The 24,604-nt window shown below is 28.5% G+C and overlaps 4 protein-coding genes across 4 annotated transcripts; 2 read left to right on the top strand and 2 right to left on the bottom strand.

The window, feature by feature from the left end:
• Positions 1-367: 367 nt before the first annotated feature.
• On the bottom strand, positions 368-2,025 carry LOC132940280 (protein max). Its single transcript, XM_061007779.1, has 2 exons — positions 1,823-2,025; positions 368-1,012 (listed from the first exon to the last, which is right to left on the bottom strand). The coding sequence occupies exon 2, from the start codon at positions 970-972 to the stop codon at positions 547-549; it is 426 nt and encodes a 141-aa protein (XP_060863762.1). The 5' UTR covers positions 973-1,012; positions 1,823-2,025; the 3' UTR covers positions 368-546.
• Positions 2,026-2,236: 211 nt separating this feature from the next.
• Positions 2,237-8,145, top strand: LOC132940278 (kinesin-like protein KIF23). The gene is made up of 15 exons (XM_061007777.1): positions 2,237-2,370; positions 3,368-3,922; positions 3,997-4,149; positions 4,210-4,402; positions 4,523-4,661; positions 4,719-4,927; positions 4,992-5,096; positions 5,159-5,259; positions 5,313-5,452; positions 5,568-5,671; positions 5,741-5,845; positions 6,062-6,208; positions 6,842-7,021; positions 7,091-7,342; positions 7,413-8,145. Exons 2-15 carry the CDS (start codon positions 3,369-3,371, stop codon positions 7,623-7,625), a joined length of 2,595 nt encoding a protein of 864 aa, XP_060863760.1. The 5' UTR covers positions 2,237-2,370; position 3,368; the 3' UTR covers positions 7,626-8,145.
• Positions 8,146-9,593: 1,448 nt separating this feature from the next.
• On the bottom strand, positions 9,594-15,205 carry LOC132940279 (BTB/POZ domain-containing protein 7). The gene is made up of 11 exons (XM_061007778.1): positions 15,033-15,205; positions 14,245-14,409; positions 13,381-14,166; positions 13,180-13,315; positions 12,946-13,109; positions 12,647-12,873; positions 12,268-12,587; positions 11,500-11,662; positions 11,257-11,435; positions 10,971-11,189; positions 9,594-10,907 (listed from the first exon to the last, which is right to left on the bottom strand). The coding sequence occupies exons 2-11, from the start codon at positions 14,391-14,393 to the stop codon at positions 10,713-10,715; spliced, it is 2,538 nt and encodes an 845-aa protein (XP_060863761.1). The 5' UTR covers positions 14,394-14,409; positions 15,033-15,205; the 3' UTR covers positions 9,594-10,712.
• A 384-nt stretch (positions 15,206-15,589) lies between these two features.
• Positions 15,590-19,651, top strand: LOC132941875 (protein SHQ1 homolog). The gene is made up of 2 exons (XM_061010094.1): positions 15,590-15,784; positions 18,178-19,651. Exon 2 carries the CDS (start codon positions 18,186-18,188, stop codon positions 19,542-19,544), a length of 1,359 nt encoding a protein of 452 aa, XP_060866077.1. The 5' UTR covers positions 15,590-15,784; positions 18,178-18,185; the 3' UTR covers positions 19,545-19,651.
• The last annotated feature ends 4,953 nt before the right edge of the window (positions 19,652-24,604 follow it).

Genomic DNA, 24,604 nt, shown 5'->3' with positions numbered 1-24,604 from the left:
GTATTTGATTGACCTACGATGCAATGCAAATAATAACAATTGTATATGAAATAAGTTCATATTATTGAATCTGAAAACCTAAGTTTAATTTAATAGAAAACTATGAAATTTTGATTAATGAATAATAATTGAAACCGTTTATTTTATGTTTATTGCAAATCCAATATTATTTTATCTAACACTTACGATTTTATGAATTTATGGTGAGTATATTATCAAATTAAGAAATTACATCAGATACAGTGCATGTTGGTAATTTATATACACCTTATTTAGCAATTTTCTTTGAAATGAATTTAAGAAAACGCACAATATCAACTGTGGCAATCAAATCAATTTATAAATAATTATTTTTATTTTGTTCACAAAAATCTGTAAATATTTTCAAGACGATGTTTCATATAAAAAAATATATAACAAACAAAATCATGATTTTTCTTAAAATGTTAATTTTAAAATTTGTACCAAATAAGGTACTATTTAAATATTAACCTACCTCATACATAATAAATACGTACAAAATTAGACATTAGTAGAAATTTAAATCTAATATCCAAACTTTTGCTTTTTTAGTCTTCTTTTAGATTTTTGGAGTTCTCCATCCGATACATCAGAATTTTCTGATCCCGATACATCTAAAGCTAATTCACTAGACTCCATAGCATAATTGCCAGTAGCCTTAGCTCTCTCTAACGTTCTAATCTGAGATTCCAAAATATTATTCTGCCTCTTGAGATCATCAATGTCTTGTTGGTGGGAAACATTTTTACGCCTCATAAATTGTATGTAATCAGCTGCTTTTTTTAATATCTGTGCGCGGCTAGCAACTTTTTCACCTTGTAATGATGGAACTGAATCTCGAAGACTTGTAAAGCTATCTTTAATATGGTCACGTCTTTTGCGTTCCAAGGCATTATGGTGTGCACGCTTTTCTGCAGTCTCCAACTCAACATCACGGTCATCATCACTCATCTTGAATCTATGTATTCAATATACTCTTTTGGAGCAATATCTAAATAAAAAAAAATCATAATTAATATAAAAATATAAAAATATGTATTGAAAATATGAATCAATAAATAGCAACTTGTAAAAGATTAATACTCAATACTTCATGATTATTTAATGGAGGGAAAGTAAAATATTTCATTATACAAAAATAACATATTTTAAAACTAAGGATAAATAATAAATATGCGGTTATTTAATTATTTAATTATGTTCGAAAATGTTGAAATATATTATTGTATTATGTTACGGTTAAAATCAAGAAAATCTAAAAATAACTTTATTTGGTGATCATAATTATAATATCAATCATATTGTTAACTATCAGTTATCTTGTATCTTCATTATAGGACAATGTAACACGATTCGGTTATATCCTGCAGTCTGCACCAATACACAAGGTATGCATAAAAATTAATAATATTGATGTGCAGATTTAATAGAACTTATGTAATTTTGTAAACGCAGTAGGTATGTATGAAAATGAATAGCGTATCAAAACATATTTTCATAATAGGTACATAAACACAAACACGGATGATAAAAGTAAATTATAGTCTTTCTTTAATAGTCCTCTGCTATCAGGTATGGTTAAGATTGTCTTTGGTGCGCAGGGGTTCGTGGACAATAACACAATAATATATAGGTCAAAGTTCTATTTCCTCCCAGCGAAAAACCATTTCGACAATAAAAATGATTAAGCAATACTGTTGCACGGCAACCGATCAAGCCCACAATGTCTGTGTCTTCCAATTGTCATTGGCATTGAAACAAGCAAGTACGCAACAAATGAAAGAATGCATCAAACACTTACATCAGTATTGTCACCGACGAGGCCTCTGCGGTCGAACGACACTGTTTGTCCACTAGAAAGCCGTGCTGTAGGCTGCTATACGTTACTCGAAAAACTGGCTAAAACTATGAGAAATCATGAAATTGACTCCGTTTTGAGTTGTAAATAAATAAAAGTACCAAAAAAATATCGCATTTTATATTTAATCAACAAACAATGCTCTTATCACAATATCATCATACAAAAGAACAACCCGATTACCGCATTGTGTATCAACATCTCACCGGGTTGACCACATTGGAGGCGTACTCGACACATTTCGGTGTTTCCGTTATTTTCGTTTCCGACTCGTTGTCACCACTGATTACCAGCGCGGAATGCGAACAATGCCAACCGCTGGGCGCTGAAGGCTGAACCGCTCGAGCCCGTCAAAATAATGGATATTATGAATGACTGATTTTAACGGTCGTTTACTCGTTACTCGTTAGTCGTTTTTGATAATCTCACAAATTTGAAATTATAAGTATCAATTAATTGTCCCAGTAAATTAGTTTATGAACAACACTAAAGTAAGTACACGCTGATTACTTAATTTGTTTTAAACATTTTGTACAAGTTAAGTTATGATATTAAAATATCCGTTTTGTACAGTAGTTCGACCTAGAAACAATTCGTATGATATACTTAGCATAGCCGTCCTATACTACTATATCTCGATAATGAGATTGTTTTTTAATTAAAGGATTATTGATTGTTTAGGCCTGGATTTTTATATAAACGCATATTCTGCTATACGTCAAATAACTCTGATTGAATATCTCGACTTTTTGCAATCCATTGATTCTGTAGATACTCGATATTGTTTTTACTCATTTGAATATTTGATAAAAAATTAATACCAAGTTACATAATTCCAACTAGTTTCACAAAAGATTCTTATTTTATTAACATTAAATAAAGAATATGTTGCTCAGTTTGATTACATTCATAATTGTAACTGCTTTAATTAAGCTATTTTGTAACTGAGATAATTTAACGATCGGCTGGAAAAATGTATTATGTTCTGATTACTTTATGCATTAATTTATTAATTTTGTAACACAAGTTAATTTTACCTTCTAAAGGTATGTTGTAAAGTTCTGACTCATTCTGTGTGATATTCCAGTTACTAAAAAATAGTACGATAATAGATATATCAACAACTGTGAATAAGATTGGTGATTGACCATAGTGTATTTTTCCCATAAAAATTATACAAAAATAGTTTATTCAGATTTAAGTATAATAAAATTTGGTAACCATTATTTTTCAAATGTTGTATGCATAAACACGATTGATTATTATACAATACTTATGCATAATAATCCTGAACCTATTGATTATCAATACTTCTTCTGTCTTAATGTACAATTTCATTATCTCTGATATTTACTTATTAAAGTACCAATACAATAGTAAATTAGTATAATTATAAAAGTATATACATAGTATATTAATATGTATAACAACTTTTATTTACAATGTATGAATAATTCCAACTATATTTGTTGATATGTATTAAAATAGAATGAAGAGAGTTGGGAGCCAACCAGCTAAAATTCAAAAAAAGTATAGAGTAGAAGATGATGCGAAAGATCCCATTCAAGTTTATTGTCGAATTCGCCCTGTACAGTCCAATTTAGAATCGTCATGTATCAAAGTTGTTTCCGATACTGAAATACAAATATATTGTTCACCAGATGATAGAGGAATATCTAGAGAAGGACAATTCAGTTACAAAAAAATATTCACTGAATATGAGTCCCAAGATGTGGTCTTTCAAAATATGGGATTGCCACTCATTGAACAACTTTTGACAGGAAAGAGTAGTTTAATATTTGCATATGGAATATCAGGTAGTGGCAAATCATACACAATGACTGGTAACCAGGAAGATGGTGGTATTGTTGGAAGATGCTTCGATGTCATATTCAATTCTATTCAAAATTACCAAGCTGGAAGGTATACTTTTAAACCTGATAAACTTAATGGATTTGATGTACATAGTATGGAAGACATTTTGTTTTTTAAATCTGAAGAATTCAAAAACAATGTTAAAAATCCTACAAAAACATCAAAAAAGTAAGGATAATTAAATTTATTTCATATTCTGGAAAAAAAAATTAATATTATAAAAATTTAAATATTAATTCTAGAAAAGATGCAGATGCAGATCGTATACCATTTAATTATAAAGTTACAGATATAGAACAAGATGTAGCATACTCAGTCTTTATAAGCTACGTAGAAATATATCATAATTATGTTTATGATCTTTTAGAAGATGTATCTGATGGAGAAATAAGACGGTAAATAAATAATACGATGTATATTTATAATTCATTTTAATTTGTATGATTATTTAATAGAAACAGTAAAATAATAAGGGAAGATGCTAATGGAAATATGTATGTGCATGGAGTAAATGAACAAGAAGTAAATAATGCAGTTGACGCTTTTGAATGGTTAAGAAAAGGTCAATTGAGAAAGCGTACTGCACCAACCTTTTTGAACATGGACTCCAGTCGCAGTCATACAGTTTTTACTATACGAGTTGTACAAGTGAGTATATAAAAATATTAATACCTTAAGAAATTTCGAAAATTGTATTTTCAAAAATATTATTTTTATACTTACTTGTATATCAATATTAGAATTTATAATGAGAATTTATTATATTAGGCACCTTTGGATACTGATGGGATAAGTATAATTCAAGATAAGAAGTATACAGTTGTGAGTCAGCTGTCACTAGTAGATTTAGCTGGAAGTGAACGAGCTGGGAAAGCAAAGACAACTGGACAAAGACTTCATGAAGCTGGTGAGAATTTTTTTATCGTTTTATTTTATACATCATTTTTACTTTACGTTTTTACAGGAGAAATAAATAAGTCACTATCAAATTTGAAACAATGTCTTAAAATATTATATGAAAATCAGTCTTCTAGCAATTTAAGGAATATTGCTGAGAAAATCCCTTACAGAACATCACGTCTTACACATCTATTTAAAAGTTTTTTTGAAGGTTCTGGTTCAATCAGAATGTTAATTTGTGTTAACCCTATGTCTGAATATACAGAGCTTTTGGTAAATAAAAAGCAAATTAATTTTATTTAATATATATTTAAATAATTTTGTTATCAACATACAGCCTGTTCTACAATTTGGTGAAATGTCTGGAAGTGTTCAAGTCAAACGAACAACCCCATTACGTATGGATATAGGCTTGACTCCAGGAAGAAGAAAAGTCATTGATGTAAGTGATAATACTTAACATTAATTCTATGATATCTGTTCCTAATATAAACACAATTTTAGATTCAATCTATTAACCGCATTCCTTGCGTAATTGAGGAAGATGCTAGATATCCACAAGATAATAAAATTAATTATGAATCAAAAGAAAACTGTTTTGGAAGGTAATTTCAATTAATTGTAGTATACATAAAAAATATAACTGTATTTTTTGCAGTTATATTAATTTGGGACCTCCATTGCCAGATTTGGAAGTAGATGATTTATTAGATGATGAGAAGAGAAAAGAATTAGTTACTGCCCTTGATCAGAGAATAAGAAAAAAGGATGAACTTCGTGAAATATTGATTACTCAGAGTATGATAAAATTATTTAAAATACATCTATTACTTTTATTTATTTGTTTTTTATTTAAAAAAATATAAATATTAATAATGACAAAAAAAAAGCATTAATTATTTTCTGGTTACAGGTAATGACATTCGATCTCAGATAGTATTCTTAGAAAGCAATTTTGCAGGTGCAAAACAAGAAATAAATTCACTGCAAATTCTGAGGGACCAAGATACCAATAAAGTATTAATAACCAAACTTATTTTTAACACTGGCGATTATTACTAATAATATGTATAATATTTTATGTAGGTTAAGCAATATCAAAACAAATCATTTTTACTAGAAAATGAAATGGCGTCGCTAAAAAGAAAATTAGAATTTTTGGATAGTGAGAACAAAAGATTAAAATCAGATGTAAGTTCAAAAAAATACTGGGATAGAACTACATTTACCTAACCTGTTAACTGTAGGGACGTAAATTCGATCAGGTCTTGCCTTGTTTGTTTACTCTCATCTCTAATCACTTAGCTAAAAAAAAAATCCCATTTATAGACTATCCAAAAGTAAAGACATATTTGTTATATACAGTCAAAATTATGTCTGTTAATTTTTTAAGTTTTTCATTTCTAGTTAAATGCAAAAGACAACATGCTAAATCAAGTTTCAGTGGATAAAGATCTGTTAAAACAAAAGTATAATACTAAAATTGTTAAAAAACAAGAACAGTTGTCCAGAGAGTTCAAAGATAAATGGAAGGTTCAAGAAAATGAGTTTGAGGTTTGTATAGTATTTTTTATTTTTATTTAATCTTAAATACCTACAGTTTAAAGAATGAGTTTTAACAGTGTAAATCTCAAATCATCTTCCAGTTTTCAAAGTTATTACCAAAAAACATCCTTGTACACAAATTGTATACGCTAATTAATAATTATGTGTGTCAGAGCCTGTTAATTAAGGTGTAAAATTTAGGGCAATTTCTAGGTCTGTTAGACAGCAGCCATACAAAAGCTAATAAGCACTACAGAAAAGTTAAATCATACCATTTGAATTTTGATCAAAACAACTCCTTACCTGTCAGGTTTTGATAAAAAAAAAAATTATTTTGGAGGATATATTTATTTAGGTTACATAGAACTTTGGTTTTAGAATTTGAAGTTTATACGGCCAGAAAAATACTCGTCAATTTTTGATTATTTATATATATAAATTTGATTCGCCAATGCAACCTATCTAAAGTCTTCATAAATTCAATCAAAATTTGACTACATATTTCATGAGGTGTATGAGTTTTTTCGTGAGGCAAGTTTTTGTAGTAAAAACAGTTCTATTCCCCTAACTACAAAAAGATTTCACTCCTAAAATTATTTTTTAAAGTATTCATTTATTTTTATTTATATATTTGATTCTCAGGCTAAATTACAAGATAAGAAACGCAAATTAAGACACATCAAAAATATAGTGGAAAGCACAGAAAATATTCCTGGCCATTTTTCCAGGCGTATTGTGAAAAGAACCCTATCTGATGAAAGCTTAAATAAAATAGAGCCAGTTGTGAACAGAGATAAACCCTCAGATTCAAAACAAAATGAGGTAACTAAACTATTTTAAATAAATTGTTCACAGTTGCCCACATGGAAATAATAATTGTTTAACATTTAGCCATCACAAGCAACATTAAGATACTTACGTTCAAGACGATCCAAATCGTGTGACCCACATGAACGTTGGATTGAACACAAACCCCCAGCACCTATTCCTTTGCAAACTATCATGCAACCCAAGTTGAAGAAGCGCAAATCCGTTACCAAGTTGACAGATGCCAAAACAGTATCAAACAATGGTGCATCAAAATATTGTTTATTGACACAAGGTTCAGATGAACAAGGCGTTCCAGAAGCTAAACTATATAAAGTATTTTATACCTTTTTTAATAATTACTGTTGTCAATAACACTAATATTAATTGTTTTGTAATTTGTTAGGCTGATATTATACAAACGATGGGAGGAGGTGCTCAGGTTGTGTTCAATGATGTTGAAACGTTAAAACAGGATTCGCCATTAGGTGGATCTCCGGTGAAAAACCGTATCCAGGCATATAATAATGAAGTAAAGGCTCATAGAGGCGGTCCAGATGATGTACAAGCAAAATGCTATGGCATCCAAGGAGGGTTTACTCCGACGTCCAGAAAATGATTTAATTATATAAATCGTATATCGTAATGAATTACAAACAAAAATATATTAAATTTAAGGAGAATTGGCTACCGTATGTGATATCAATTTTAAATTGCTTTTTATTATTATTATATATTCATAAATATTAAATATAAATTGTACATAACATTACTTTAAGAACTTTTAAGTTTTATGTAACTTACTATTTGTAAACAGATTTTTTTTTATACCTTAATTTGACAGTGCAAGGACTAAGGAATCAATTCCATACAAAATGCCATCTCAATGATAGTTTCTGCTCTATATTAATGTCAGTATGATTTGCGTTTTATATATATTTTGAATGTTTTTTTTTAATTCACTATAAAATCAATTGTTTTGTTTATTTTTTTTTAAATTTTTGTACTATAGTTTTTTGGCATTATATAATTATTTATTTATAACTAAGTTTTACCTGCAGAAGTGTTGTGAAATATTTTTATAATATATTATATACTACAATAATTTGTGTATTAAATAAAGCATGGTTTTTTATTGATTTTTTCTAAGAAATATATTTTTTAACTTTTGAAATCAATAAATTTAATGACATCAAGGGAGTGGAGTAGAAAGTGCAATACATAGATAGGAAATAAAATGTATTTAATCTTATTTTTTATGTGTTACAACTTACAATTGGGTTTATGTACCATAAAGTCATACCGGTTTAGGGTGAATTGTGACCATTAATTAGTACTGAATGCCAAAATGTAAAAACAGCATTTTAAACAATATTTTTTGTATACGTATTTTAATCACAAAAACAAATTTATTGTAACTAACATCAAATATCGACAGAACAGGTTTGTACAGTACACGATAATGATATTGTTTCAATTGGTATAATATAATATACAATTTTAAATTAACCTAGTCCTAAAGATTTGTTTATCGTCATCCGTATATTTTAGAACTATTATTAAATGAAAATGTATACCATATTAAAATAAGTTAAATTAAGTACAATAATAAAAAAAACAAGATGGTTCTATTAACAATATAAAGTTTTCTTCCATTATACACCATATAATTAATGATAAAAATTAAATGCTACCATAATGTTAAATACATACATTTTTATATAATATAACAGACCATAGTTGTACAACTATGGTAACACCCGTGAAAGGAATAAATTAACAATAGATATCGTAAGCTAATAATAATATATTGTGAGGCCGGTTTTCATAGAAAACGACAAGACTAGAATCACAGACGGGCAAGGAAAATCAAATAATATCTAAGGTATACACAGAAATTAATAAGTATATAATAATATTATATAGCTAATTTAATATTCTTAACTTAATTTGGTTTAATTGTAATGTACTTAATTTTTTTTCGATTTTTAATGACAAGATGGGTTGTTTGGTCCCTAAGCATTAAAACATAATTAGATAAAATCAATTTTTGTTTTTATATATTTATTACTTTACATGTACCGGTCAATTTGTTTTGAGCGCAAGTGTATTACATTATTTTCTATGACAATCGAAGAAATAAAATGGATTCACATTTACATGTATTTGAATTTTTTGAACAAAGAATTGGTAAGGGGTGAACCCTTGGTTAATAAAATTTAAAATCACTATTCGTAGACATAGAAATTAACAAGAAATATATATAATATAGATACAGTTATTGTATTGGATGAATGCCCAGGTCACAAAACACAATTTTGGTTTTTAATCGACATTTTTTTTTTTTTTTTTTTTTTAATTCGGATTCCTTTACACACAGTTGTGACTTTAATTGTAGGAATAATTTTCCAAATTACTACCACCTTGTTTACAATTTCAAAAAAAAATACATCGATTAAAAACTGATGCATATATATATATGCCACCATGTTATTGTCACTTACTGGGGTGTTACTCTAAAACGGTGTATATACAAAAATATATAAATTTCAGGATTTCAATCAGGTACAATATAGAAAAAGAAAAAAACGGATAAAAATAATTGTTATTAAATAATTTAGCTATTCAATTATAAATTTAAATATATATATATATCAGTGCTGGTGTTATTGCATCATTCTCGAGAACTTTAAATGAAATACTCTTTCTCTGCGTGCAAAAACTAAAGAGAATAAAATTAATTTTAAAATGATTTGTGTACTAGGCAGCTGGCAAGAATAATCGCGGACGGAACGAGCGTCGCACTCTTAATACATATAGTAATATATTTACAATACACTAAAACATGTGTGATTATTGAAAGAGATGAAAAATACTAAAAATGGATAAAAAATTAATCGATTCGCAAAGGCTATAAAAAAACTAGATAACATAAACATAAAAAAAACACAATAGACATTAGTTAACGACAGTAAAGAAGACTTTGTACCACTAGCGACGGGTACAAAATAAAATATAATAAATCTATGCATTTAACTGAAGAGAAACATAGAAGTACAATTCAGTAGATAAGCAGAAGAAACACATTTATGCAAGATATGAACACAATAAAAGTTTATAGTAAAAAGAATTAAAACGAATGAGAAGAAATGAAAATATTCAAAGAAAAGAAAGTTAGAAACTTAATTTTTTCAGTCAACTGATTTTTAAACATAACATAATTGATACGTTATTAATTATAAACAATGATAATGAAAAATGGTAATAATAATAATAGTAGCAATAATACTCAATTGAAATCTAAGCTGCTCACGTTTGAGAAGAAAATTATTATGATATTATATTTGAGCTTGATAAAATTTGAGAATCAGCAGCTAATGAAATGTATACATATGAAACTTAATGAGATATTATAAAATTATTGACCAACAGTTATCCATGTTAAGCAACTGGACAACTGTTAGACAATTAGTATTGCACTCCGAATGAAGAAAATGGCATTGATTATAAAATAGCTCATACTATTTATGATCAAAGATAATGTTAACAGAAAATTTCTCAATTCTTCTGTAAAACTTAATACTATAATACAATTAGTTTGAAATTGTTTGCTCCCCTCCCCTCTTTATTAGCTTGCAGTCGAGCTAAAATTAATTCTACTAACTATAGCAAGAAATCTTACAGATAAAATTATAATTAGTATAATCTAAATGAAATGTTTAGGAGGAGGAGGTGTTTTATATGGCGACTGATTGGGCGAACTATCGCCCAAGTCTAATCTCAACTCAACTTCGGGGCCAAGAATTGGACAAATGTTTAATTGGTCCAAAGAAAGTGATACGGCTGCAACGTCAGGCATGATAACTTGCTCTCCTCGGCCATCAAAATCATCGTCTTCGTACTAATAAATTTTGATTTCCAAAAATAAGTAGAAAAAAAGAATTCAAAAGTCATAATTACTTACTCTGATATTATTAGTGTATCGTAAAGATGACGCCATATCATTCACAACATATGGTCTATGTTGTTTTCTCAATTTCTGTTGTGCGTACATGGATGGTAAGGTGCTAGTTCCTAAACCTTTTCGTTTTTCTTTTCTAGTGCGACTGCTTCGAGATCTTGTACTTTCTTTTGGTTTATCATCAGGACCTCCACCACAGTAGCATACAGAACTAGCAGCTTTCTAATTATTAAACATATTGTATTCAAAAATGTTGAATTCAAAAATTTGATTGAAATATTGATAATACCTCTAAAAGATAAGCAACGGGGTCTGGTAAATTGAACTCTCGAACAACTCTTAATCTTATTTGATGATTGATTTCTTGTCGACTAGATAAAGGCAGTGATATTGCTCGTTGACAACCAGGGGCAGATCTCAGTTTCTGGTCACGTTTAACCATAGCATTCATGGTTGACACATCTGGTGCTAAATACAAATTCATGATTTTAGAAATAACTTAGTAATTTAAAATAATATATTATTATTATACTTGGTATTGAAGCTGTTAAGACATCAAGAGATGAAAGACCATATGATGATGGAGTAGGTTTTTCTTCAATCATATACAAAGTGTCAGGTATACCATCAGGCATATATCTTGTTCGGCGTACAAGTTCCTCGTCTTCTCTTAACATTTGATCTTCAAATAATGACTAAACCAAACAAAAAATCCATAATATTTAAAATAAAATTTTGTTGAAATAAACAAAAATTGAGTATAACATATTAATATAAATATTAAATTATTTTACTCGTCATCAAAAACATTTGAGTTAATTTACATTTTAAAAAGTCTCAAATTCTCAATGAAACATAATTAGTTTTTAGGTAACAATAGTTTATAGCTGGTTTATTTTAATTTTAAATGCAAAAACAGAAATAAATCATGTAAAAGTATAAGATTCTTAAACCTAACCTAGGGTGGCCATTCGTCCCAGATTTCTCGACACGTTACCGGTTTACCGGAAAAAAAAATAAATATTAATATAGATACATAATTACTTATTTCTTATGAGAACAATTCAATTTTGGTGTCCCAGATTTCTTAAAATTTAATCCGGCCACCTTAACCTAACTTTAAGTTTAATCCTATCAAATTTTTAAATACTAATAAATTAATTTTTATTTTTTATTATTTATAATAAATGTACAGCATGTAGTCTAGCACAAAATACAAATAGCTTTCTTTATTGTTAATAATGAGAAATACCAAAAATTAACAATTTAAAAGCAAATCTTACTACTATGATTAACTTACTTTAATTTCATCATAGTATGGAATAAATAACCTAGGTCTCACATAAAGCCCAGATGGATGTCTTATCCAAGCATTGATTCTGGACATATGATGAGACAATATTGGTGAATCATTACCGATCATATGGCTTGGTGGTGAACTCACTAAACCTCTTCTTATCGCTTGGGTCAAAGTCTCATGTTCTGTGGGGATAACATGATCCATACGCACCAAAGGTAAGAGTTCAGATAATATTTCACGAAGTTCTACATCACTTAAATCTCGTTTCTTTACACCTTTTCGGCTAACAGAATGTGTTGTTTGACTAACTAAATTTGGTTCTAAAATCAATGAAATAAATTATAAAACAATTATTAAGTCGAACAATGAAATTTAATACCTCTGTCTTCCATGCGTCTAATCAATTCATGTTCACCCCATTTGAGAACCGCTTGTAAAACTTCAAGTTCACTTGTTTGTAAGAAATTACTCTTTAAACAGTCTATTAGATGAGCTTTGTCGAGTTGGTACAAAACAGGACTATTAGCCACTTGAGAAAATTCTTCACGTAAAAAATGCTTTGCTTGGCGATGAACCCATGCTGACCCGTGCGGCAAACTTCCCCACCTATTAATAATTTTTAATATTATAAAATAATTAAATATATAAATCAACATCATAATATTTAAATAGAATTACCTAAGCACTCCTGGAAGTGACTCTAGCGTAAGCCATTCTAGGATAAGATCCTCACAACCCTGGGACACTATTTCTAATTCTAGGAAACGACCAATCTGATACAATTCCATAGCTTCGTCTAAAGGACTTGGCCTAACACGTCCTGTATTAGTTAAAGCTTCAACCTAAGACAAAATATAGTCTTAAGTATTTTTAGGCACATAGTAATAATATATAAAATTGCATTATACTTACTTCACTTAAACTGCCAGCAGAAGAACCACACCCAGAACCTCTAAGTATCAAAGACAAATCAACTGTATCTAAATAAATTGCATGTAACAGTACTCTTGCGTATCGTTTTGGAATAACTGACTCATCTAGTACTATCCTAAAATATTTGAAAAATAATTAGTATATTATAAGCAAATAATTGTTTAAAAATGTCGTTCAAACCTTGTAGGAATGTGCAAAGCTCTTTCAGTATGTTCTTCACCAGATTTAGTCCTTCGTTGAATAAGATTTCTAAAAAATGGCGACCTAGCACTAAGAATAGATTTATGACAAGGCAATTCCAGTTTAGGTTGAAAACCGTATTCAGATCCAGTAGATTCTGGCCTTCGATCTGAATATCCTTCTGGAATAAACACAAGTGCAGCATCTGCATAGTCACCAGTTTCCAACAGGTATCTTAAATCATTTTCTAACACATTTGGTGTACCAAGTTCATCACCAAGTCTCCTCAATAATGCTAAGTCTATATCTCCATCTCTTGGAGCTATATCACCAGTATATAAAAAACGTAATAATGCTGAAAACATGTCTATATCCACACCAGGCGTCCTCAAATCTAAACAAATACGTGCCCCATAACCAGGACACCCTAAAAGCAATTCACGAAAATATGGACAACGAGCTGACAGTATTGCTCTATGTACTGGGAAACAAACACCACGAAAAATGAGATCGACGTCTGTACAATACTTATGGTCATATAGAGTAGATAAATCTTGTTTAAATGTAGCAGCTGGAGGTCTTGCTAGTTCTGCTTGCACAGACAAGTCTTTAAGGGCAGCCAATGCTTCATATTCTTCAAGTAAAGCAGTAACTTCAGCTGGTGACCAATCGGATATCAACTCTCTTATGATACGACCATGATTGCACACCTTGGAATACCGACGACGCTTAATAAGCTTCTTTCGCAAAGTAGCAAAACCAGACATACGCATCTTACGTCTCTCCCTAAAAATATAGGTAAATATAAAATTAAGGTAAGAACAAAGAACAAAAATATTATGAAAAGAAAAAAATTATACTTACTTTATAATAACTCCTGGATAATGTTGAACCTCCACATTTGGATATTCATTGGAAGAAACCCCGGCACCCATTCTGTCGTCTGGCCAAATCCTTTTCGTCATCCCATCATATGACCAGACACAAGGTAACAATGTGAAACATAAGTTCATCACATAGTTATTTTCTCTGAAATATACAAATTAATTTAATGAGGAAATACAGTTCTAACTAAAATAAGAAAATATTGATTGAAGAAAGCTTTTGCATTCCTTTCTACTTATTATCATACTCAGATACACTACACATTTACACCAATAACATTTTCAATAAACATAACTTTTAAAGGTTAATACATAGTCAATTAGATAACATATTCTTAATTGTATATGAATTAAAAAACATATTTATTATACATTTTTGTGCCATTCAAAACAATGAACTAAGTAGGTAGTTATTAGAAGGTATGCCTATAATTTACTCAATTGTTTTAACTACCTATAGATAAAGTGTATAATCAAATTTTCATATTTCAAATAAACCATAGTTGCATTATACATCATCATAAACATAAATGATAAATTAAGTTTACTAATTCGCATTAAAATTGGGTCAAGTCAATAAGATATTGTATACAAGAAATCAGAAGTAACAATAACATAAGGAAATCAAACAATAACTAAATGGTGTATTATTTTAAATCAAAATATTGAATTTATATTACAAATTCACAAGAAACGAAACAAATATAGTCAAAAAGTACTTCTTGAGTATGTTGTTTTGGGTGTCTAAGAAAAAATTTAGCCACTTACATAAAATGGCCCTTTCTTGACCTCCATTCGTGGAATCATCGAGATGAATTGTACTGCTTGAATACTTTGTAAAACTAAATCTTCAGAAGGGGTAACTTTTTGAGTGAAATTTTAGATCGAAACCAAATTTGTTATAGAAATATCTGAGATCTGAATACAAATTTTGCATAGCTAAGAATATTATGTTCTATTGATAAAAAAAAAAACATCAACACGCCTACAAAAATGGTTACAACGTCTTTGGAAATTAATTTCCTAGTGAGAACACAAAATATACAAATACCTATGAAAATATGTTGATTATTCAAAAATAAATGATTTCACAATTTTAAAGTGTTGTTGTCACACTATAATTTAATTTGTATTATAATTCAATTATATTTAAATTTAATTCGCTGGCAAATGTTAATTTCTGTATTTCAATAAGCTGAATCAAGAATTGCATGATTCGTATTCGCTTTGGAAATCTCAATCAAACCAAACATATTGATAACAAAAACATGTGATTAAAGATTACAGACAAAAACACGCTGATAATATTAAAATGATAGGTTCCATTTCCTATAATCCTATGTCCAGAGTGGTAGTTGGGAAATTTGAAATTTTATAGTTTACGAGTTTGTTGTTAAAGTTGTAAAGTTAAATACATGGTTACAATAATTACAATATATTATTCATTATTATTCCTAATTTACAACAAATTGCATTTTATTTATTGAGTACCCGTTTCGTTCAATCAAATAATAACAGTTGTAAGTATTTTAACAGATTAGATTACATTGTGTAGGTACACCAACTAACTTAATAAAAGTTGTACTAAACCAATATTATGTATTGATAGACGAGTGTACAATTTAAAAAAATTACAAATACATAGTTAAGTAATTTGTTGATAGCTTCTAAAATTTGAATTATTAATTTGTTATTTAAATTATTTTTATTATAGGTTATGTTGTGAAACTTTTGTTTACAATAATAAGGAATACAGTTGTTTAATAGAACCTATATAGCTTCTGCAATTTAAATTTTTAATTACTTATAAATTATATAGTATCATTGCATTGTCTATAGATTGGTAAGATTCATAAAATATAATAAGTAAAAAAATGTATGAATAACTTATAAGAATTTGACTTTTTTCCAGCATACATAATTAACACAAAAGTGTTATAGTCAAATGTATAGTATATATTTTATTTTATTTTTCAACAATAGATAAACCTTAACTATACTTCCATTTTTTAGTCACAACTGAGGAAAATACATAATGTGGCACAAGTTACACTTCTTAATTTTGTAAACAAAATCTCATTAATTATTGAACATAAAAAATGAATTCCAAGTTGCCAAGATATAATGTGTGGAAATTATAATAAAAATAGTTGTATCGTGTTTTACCTTCGTTGAATTTCAAAAAAATATTATACTCCTTTTATAAGGCTCTGTTTAGAATTTTCTTGTTATTCACCAAATTAAATAATATTGTTTGGTTGAAACAATTCTACTATTCATTAATAAGTAATACCTAACCACATTTAAATAACCTAGGTAACCCACGACAGAGTAGTTGAATATTTTTAACTATTTGATATGTTGTGGTAATGGGTTAACCACACAGTTTACATGGAATAAGGAAACCTAGCTAAAAATAATAAAAAATTATTAACAGGAAATCCCATTTAAAGTTCTTTTAAAATATTACAATTGTCAATTTTATTTCTTACTATTGTTAAAATATTTTTCTTACAGCTTAACATTTAAATATGATGAATATAAGACAAAATGTTTACATTTAGAAGTATGTATTATAAAATTATATAATATTAAAAGGAAATATTTTGTTCATCGATGAGATCAGTGGACAATGTCTGTAAACAAATTTGACCTATATTATTTTTTTAATTTAAAAACAGATATATGGTCATCTTCCAATCAATAAAATAGCTTTGCTAATAAAATTGATACATAACCTATATTATCTTTGTTCATCTATAGAATGTATTATATTAAATTATTCTAGCACATTAAATAATTAGTTAAAAAGCTTAAGTCATAGCTACTGATTAATTTTGTTACCTAAAAACTTAAAATGTTCAGTTACCCAATAAAAATGCATGGGATAAAAAACTAATTAATAGGTACAGTTCTTAAATTATATTAATTATTTTTATAAATATATAGAATGCTTATGAATAATGATACTTACACAAAAATGTAAACTTATTTGTCAGGCATGAAATTACCCAAATTACTGATTAAGTACAACAATTTGTCAAGTATTCTCAAAAATATTTAGTAGGTATTACCTACCTGTTGATGAAGTTTGAATATTACAAAACATGAATAATAATTAATTCAAATTATCTAATCATCTAATTTATTATCACAGAAGGTAATTAAATTTATGTTTTGGTTAAAGTTGTTGTCATGGTTACTTTAGGTAAAGGTAACCTATTATTGTACCTAGTGAATGACTATAAAAAAGTAAATATTTTATTACTACTTAATTGTTTAATTCTTTACCATAACTTAACTTAGAAATTATTCATTGTTTATTTTTAATTTATAACCTTGTCTTATAACTGTTTTTAAATTAATTAAATAACATGCCAACAAAATGCTACATAGATTTAAGAGGGTCATTAAAGCAATAGATATGGTAAATCATTGTATTAGGACAATAATTCTGAGCAAAGTTTGGATTAATATTGTGTTTTAAAACTAAATGTTTATAGATTAAATATTAGTCAATATTTTAATTACAGTTTTTTTTTTTTAAATATCTGTTTGAAACAATTTGATATTTGGATATATCTTAGCAATTAATTGTATATTGAACTACAAACATAACATGATCTTGCAATAATTATTTGTTATAAAACTATTAGATACAATAATAATATTATTTTATTTAACTTATATTGAAATATCAAAAGGAATATGTAAAAAAATATTCACATCTTAAATCAATACATTTATACTTACATATAATAATTACCTAATTTGATTAATATTGTGGTCCAAAAATATAAATCATATTATTTGTAGCTTCTAAGTCAACTTATTTCAATGTATCCTGAATATAAATTAAACATTAAATACTAATATAATATTAATTTAAAATTAATTATTGTTTACTTTTCAGTTTGTACAATGTTAACTCCTAATTTTGAATTGGATCAAACCGATGATTATTTAATCATAAAGATCAAAGCTAGATTTGCTAATGTCAATGAAACAGAAGTTGATGTTAATGGTACTCAAGTCACATTTCATTCCTCTCCATATTACTTACGTCTTAATCTACCTGGTGAAGTAGAGGAAACTGATTCTTCATCAGGGTCTTATGATTGGGAATCATATGTTTTTACTTTTACATTAAATAAAGTAAATCCAGGAGAACATTTCCCAGATTTAAATCTCATAAACAAATTTCTAGCACCAAAAAAAGATTCTCGAACAATTAATCCTTCTATTGAAGTTCTCAATGAAAATTATCATGATGCTGATGACAGCGTTATAGACTGTGACTTTTTACAAAATCCTGTATCGTTCGACAATATTAGTTCTATGAAATATGGATTTGCCAATCAAACTCAAAACGGATTTAATAATTTTTCTGGTGAATTTTTCGAAATTATTGAAATTAAAGATCCCGATAATTCAAATCTTGGTAAAAGAAAATCGTTACAAATTGCTTCAGAATTATCAGAATTTTCTGACGATCATTACTTGGCAGATTTGATGACGGAACCTGATGAACTTAAAGATATATTAAACTTTAAACCATTTTGGTACCATACGACATGTACCTTAAATGATTCTCATACAGATGTTTTAAAAACATTCGGTAATAAAGAATACTTATTGAGCAAAGATGATAAAAAATCAGCCTTACTCTCGTTGGTAGATATCATGTATGCGTATTGTTATTGTATTCGAACAAACTTGGGTGAAGATAATTCTGAATCACCTTGGATAATCAACAAACTCTCATCTACACTTTCTTGGTTTCGTAGTTTTGAAATGTTTGATGAAACTGTTCAATCGTGCGTCAGACGAAGTTTGTGTTATCCTCTGTACAGACATTGGGATTTAGGCACTTTAGTGCTCTCTGATGTATGTAAAGTATTTGAAAACGGATGTGTTTGTCTACTCACGTGTTTGTTGGATATATACAAGTTATTTAATTCTAGCGAACCCAGATATGTATTGAACGAACTGTACATTAAAGACTACTGTATATGGATTCAGCAATTGAACAGTACACATTTTGATACCATCGTTAAACTTTTTGAGGAAAATAAAATCAATAAAGGACTTTTACAATTGGATTTAGAAGAATTGGAAGTAGCGGCAATGAGTGTAGAGGAAGACCTAGAGCTAATTAAGTTGGAACTGGCCGAAAATGATAACAGCAATACTATTGAGTCTAAATTGGAAAAATTACAGATTTCAAGCTCGGATAGTAGTTTAGATTCTGATGACGACGAAGAAGAATCTTCAGAATAACATTTTTTTTTTTAAATTTAATTTTGTGCCATGTATTATAATAATGTCTACAAATAATAATTTCATTTATTTTCTATTTAATAAATTAACTTTTTTATATAAATACATTTTTTTGTCAAATATTTATTTATAAGAATCTTAAATTCAATCCAAAAGTGCTAATTACATTTTATTACAATGCCTAAAAGCTAAAATTACTTAGTTATGTCATTGACTATAAATATCTTATAGTATCCATTTTATAATTAATGGTTATATTTATTGACGATTTCAAGAATTTGTAATGTGTAAGTATACATGTTATTACAACATAGATAAACATAGTGAATAGCTGTGTTTATCCTTTTCATCTCACGATAACCAATACTTTCCTATGCCTACCATACATCCATACCTGCCTACCAATCTATCATAATTACAATAGGTCATAACCTGTTATTGAGTGATTTCATGGTCATGACTCATGGACCAACAACAATTTATTGATGACATTTTATTAACAATAATTATAAGTCTATACTTTTATACATAGTAAAATAATATTATGTTACTCTGACCAGAATTACCTATAACTATAAGGCATGTATCTATATTCGTTGTACTGTAGTTGTATCACAACGGTATCATTAAAACAATCAAATTGAATAAAATATTCTTAGTATAATCCCTCAGCGCCATAATAAATTAGGTTATCTATAACTATTATATTTAAAAGTGCTTTCTCTTCTCTGTAGAAAAAACCCATGGAACATTTCAGTCATCGTAGAACCTAACCAGTAAGCATATAACTAAAATATGAATTCATAATTTTGTAATAAACTAGGTATAAATTTAAAAAATTAAAACCTATGTCCTCATTTTAATCGTAGACGTTTTAATTTTAAAAGGCAAACAGTTCGAGCCCCTTGTAATGATGCTTCTACAAAAATAAAACACTAAAATATAATTTTAATTTTATTACCCAATTTACAAATCTTTAGGCATCATATTATTATTATGTACCTATATAATATGTACTGTACGTCTGTACCTACTGTTGAGGACGCTACCCATAGACCTATAAACTAATGGAAAGAGCTTAGAGAGAGAGTTCAGGGGTATGATATAGAGTAGAAGAGAAAAAAAACGTGGGGGAAATATAGTATTAGTTACATACTTACATACGTCAATGATTACCCCTTTATGTTCTTTCTCTCTTCGTTCTTTCTTCTTTCTTTCTCTTATATGATTCCCGTGCATTGATGGCAGGGCGGAGTGGAATGCGCTGTCCATTAGTGTGTAGGTCTATGACGCTACCCATGCCATTTGTTGTCTCTGTCTTACCTACTCTTACGACTTACACACGTACGATGTAACAAATTTTCATTCACTAGTTTCAATAGTGTGCTGTTAGTTTTGATATTATAGTAAATTAACCTATTATCGAACATTTAGGTGAAGACATTATATGCGCTGAAGCGTCGGTGATTTTTCAGTGTTTTAATTTTGAAGCAAGATATGGGTAGGTATGTGAAAATGTGAAATATTACAAATTTAAAATTTAAAATGCTCATATCTCGCTAATATATTTTATAATCAATAGTATTAGGTATGGCCGTATTGGTAAACCTCGGGGCCTAAAATAGTGAGCAGTAGCAAATACGGAATGTGCAATAACAAAATAATAAATGTAGTAATGCACTAGCTAATGTACAACTTCTCATAATAGAGGTATGTTTATGATGTCATTTAAATGATAATAATAACGGCCACGAGAATTTGTGTATTTTTTCATTTCGGAAAAAACAACAAAAAAAAACCAGTGTTTCTATTATTTTTTATTATTTCAACATAACTATAATACATATTATAAGACAAAGATAAATTTCATTTTTATTATTATTATGAAAAAACAAATTTAAAAAACTTCAAAGTACCTGCCTATGTCCTATGCAATACAGTACCTTAAAATGTTTTACTATTCGTAACTTTTTACAATCAACCACAGCTGTCGAGTCTCACCCGCATGTGTTGTATACTAATATTGTATCATAGACCTTATAAGTAATAAGAATTATAGTTACACCTTCGTCTTAATAAACGGTATTTGGACGTTTTACCCCAGGCTCCCTCCCCCCCCCCCCCCGGCTGATTTTAGTGGTACTGGACTGAGACATTTCCCCCCAAATTGAACGTATATATTTTTTACACATAATAATAGGTTGGAAAAAAGGTTTTTATGTTTCACCCAAAATATACGATCACCATAATCCATTGACTATCATCATTCACGTTATGGATTTATTAATTATAAGTTATAACCCAATCAAATGGGTTTTTTTTTTCGAGTCGGTGTGACAGGTCATTTTACTGGCAATTAAATGTATAAACATCATTACATATAAACTAACATAATATGAATTAGTCAAAAACTCAAAAACTCAATAGGTAAAATACTAAAACAGGTATATAACATAAAATAAAATAAAATATGAAATAATGTACCAAGTAGATAATGGCAATGGTAACAATGGTTGATTCTAAAGGTAACGTATAAAATTGTGTTTTTAAATTTCGTCATTCCAAAATTCTGCCATCTTTATAGCATTGTTATTTGCGACGTGTAATTGGCGGTTGTGTATTTATATGGTGATTGCTGCCCTCTCCCCCCGCTCCCCCGTGCACTTTTTAGTTACATATTTAGCAATATTTATTTGACTTTATATCAATTATATCAATTAATTAGACGTGTTCGGCATTATAAAGTTGAGATATCATATTTTATTGTACGTAATTCATGATAATATTATTTATCTATACGAATAGCATTTAATTATTATTTTTTTTTTTCATTATTAATTATTATAATATTATAATAATATATACATCGTTAGTCCAATATTAATAAGTATACAATCTCCAAAGGGCGTAACACAATTGTGCACTTTTTACGTTTAAACCTGAAAAACCACACGATTGCCCAACAATAAATATTTTATATTGTTGGATTTAAATAAATTAACAATTGTCTTATAATGTAGTTAATGACTAATGTAGTATATTTTCATAGACACATAAAGAGGTTAGAGGGGGGGCTTTAGCCCCCTCAGATTTTCTAAAGCCCCCCAAAAAAACTAATAATTTCACTACTATAATTTAAAAGCATCATGAGAGTTCAAGTATAGACTCAAGCTTTAGCCCCCCCCCCCCCAAATTTCAAACACTATTTACGCCATTGTTTATTTTAGTAGTAAAATACGCCATACGCGTAGGTATAGTGGGTGACAAACAATTTTGGTACAAATATTATTTTCTTTTTGACCAAAGGGTTATAAGAATTCGATTTTTGTTATATTTTCCTATTATTATTTTTTTTATATGTAATAATTGTGTTATAATAGAAAATATGGTCATGATGTGTATAAGGATAAGGATATTAATTTGTGTTTTACTATTTTAAACATACACCTGTATACCAATTAAAAGTTTTACTTATTTTTATTAAAGTTTAAATCAAAGTTTTTTTAAAGCAGTTTACTGTTATTATTTTTTAAATTATTCAACGCTTCGGTAGGATATTATTTATTATAATAAATGTCATCGATATAAGTACCTACCTACAGTATAAATTATAATGTAAAATATGTATTGCGTACAAATTACTTATAGGTATTTAAATTAATTAATATTTTTTTTGGGGGGGAGGGGTAAAATAAAAAAAAACCGTGTGTACAAAATTACATATATATTTCAGGCATAATATACATCTAAATAAAGTACTTACAACAAAATTTGTATTGACTTTTTAACTCTAATTGATAATTAGATCGAGCTTTGTCCAACTTTATTTTTTGCCAATACTTCGAACTTCAAAGTATAAAAAAACTTAAACTAGGTACCTATTAAATTTAAATTAACTGTATAACGCTGTCGTTGTGTCCTAAGTAAATCCGGCGAGTCCAACGATTTCTATTCTGAATTCTGATCATGCTGTTCTGTCGCAATACAATGCGCCCGATGCGACGGAACAGCATAATTAGAATAGAAATCGTCGGATTCTTCGGGTTTACATAGGGCACGGCGTAACTGTTTTGTTTTACGTCGCATTTGTCGGATCCACGCAGGACACGACATAAAATATGTTTTATTAAAGCACTCTGAATTAAATATAATTATACACGAGATTGCTAACCTTATTAGTACACAAAAAAAGTTGTTTGTATATTATAGATAATTGCATAAAAGTATAAAACGACTATACTTGCCATAAAATCAAGTATTTTGTTTCATTGAAACTATATCGGATGAAAACTAACCATCAATGGACAATGGTTCAAAAATAAATCGTAAAATGTAGGTCATAGAATGTGTTATATTATAAAATAATTATTGTTTTTTATGTGCGATGATCTATTGTATTAGTATTTACTCCGGACTGAATTAAAAACATTGATAAAATAAATTGCAGTATTAAAACCTTATCATTATTTGTTATTCTTTACGAGTGGCGGATACAAGGCAGCCCCCCCCCCCTTGGTCTTTTTAACTTTATTTATTACTATAATATTTGGCTAAACAAAAAGGTAATTTCATTGTTGAAAATTTGCCTCCCTCTTGGGTGCGTTGACTCCTAAAACCGCACACTTACGTTAAAATACAAAACAAACCCGCACACTTTTGGCAGGTTAAAACTGCACAGTTTTTAAAAATGTTGTATCCGAAAACCGCACACTTATGATTTTAACCCCAAAAAGGTCTTTATTATAATGATGGCTAAATATATAGGTATGATCGCATAGAGACGCATTTTCGTTATGGGCCGCGCACGTACAATATTATTGAATGGTCTAGCATGGAAAGGAATCTCAGCTGGCAGTGATTTTTGGATTTATTTAGCCAAGTAATTAATAATTTGTATGGTTTTGTTAGCAAATAAATCGAAGTGATAAAATTCACTGCCAGTGGCGGCCATGACACCTGCGTATCACAAAGTTGCGATAATACCTATATATTTAGCCATGATTATAATACTTAATAATGTAAATGTATATGTATAATTTATTTATAATTTATAATTTATC

Source organism: Metopolophium dirhodum, chromosome 3, assembly GCF_019925205.1.
Source record: "Metopolophium dirhodum isolate CAU chromosome 3, ASM1992520v1, whole genome shotgun sequence".
NCBI classification, from domain to species: domain Eukaryota; kingdom Metazoa; phylum Arthropoda; class Insecta; order Hemiptera; family Aphididae; genus Metopolophium; species Metopolophium dirhodum.
The sequence above is the reverse complement of the archived record's forward strand: the minus strand, read 5'-3'. Positions and strand labels throughout refer to the sequence as shown.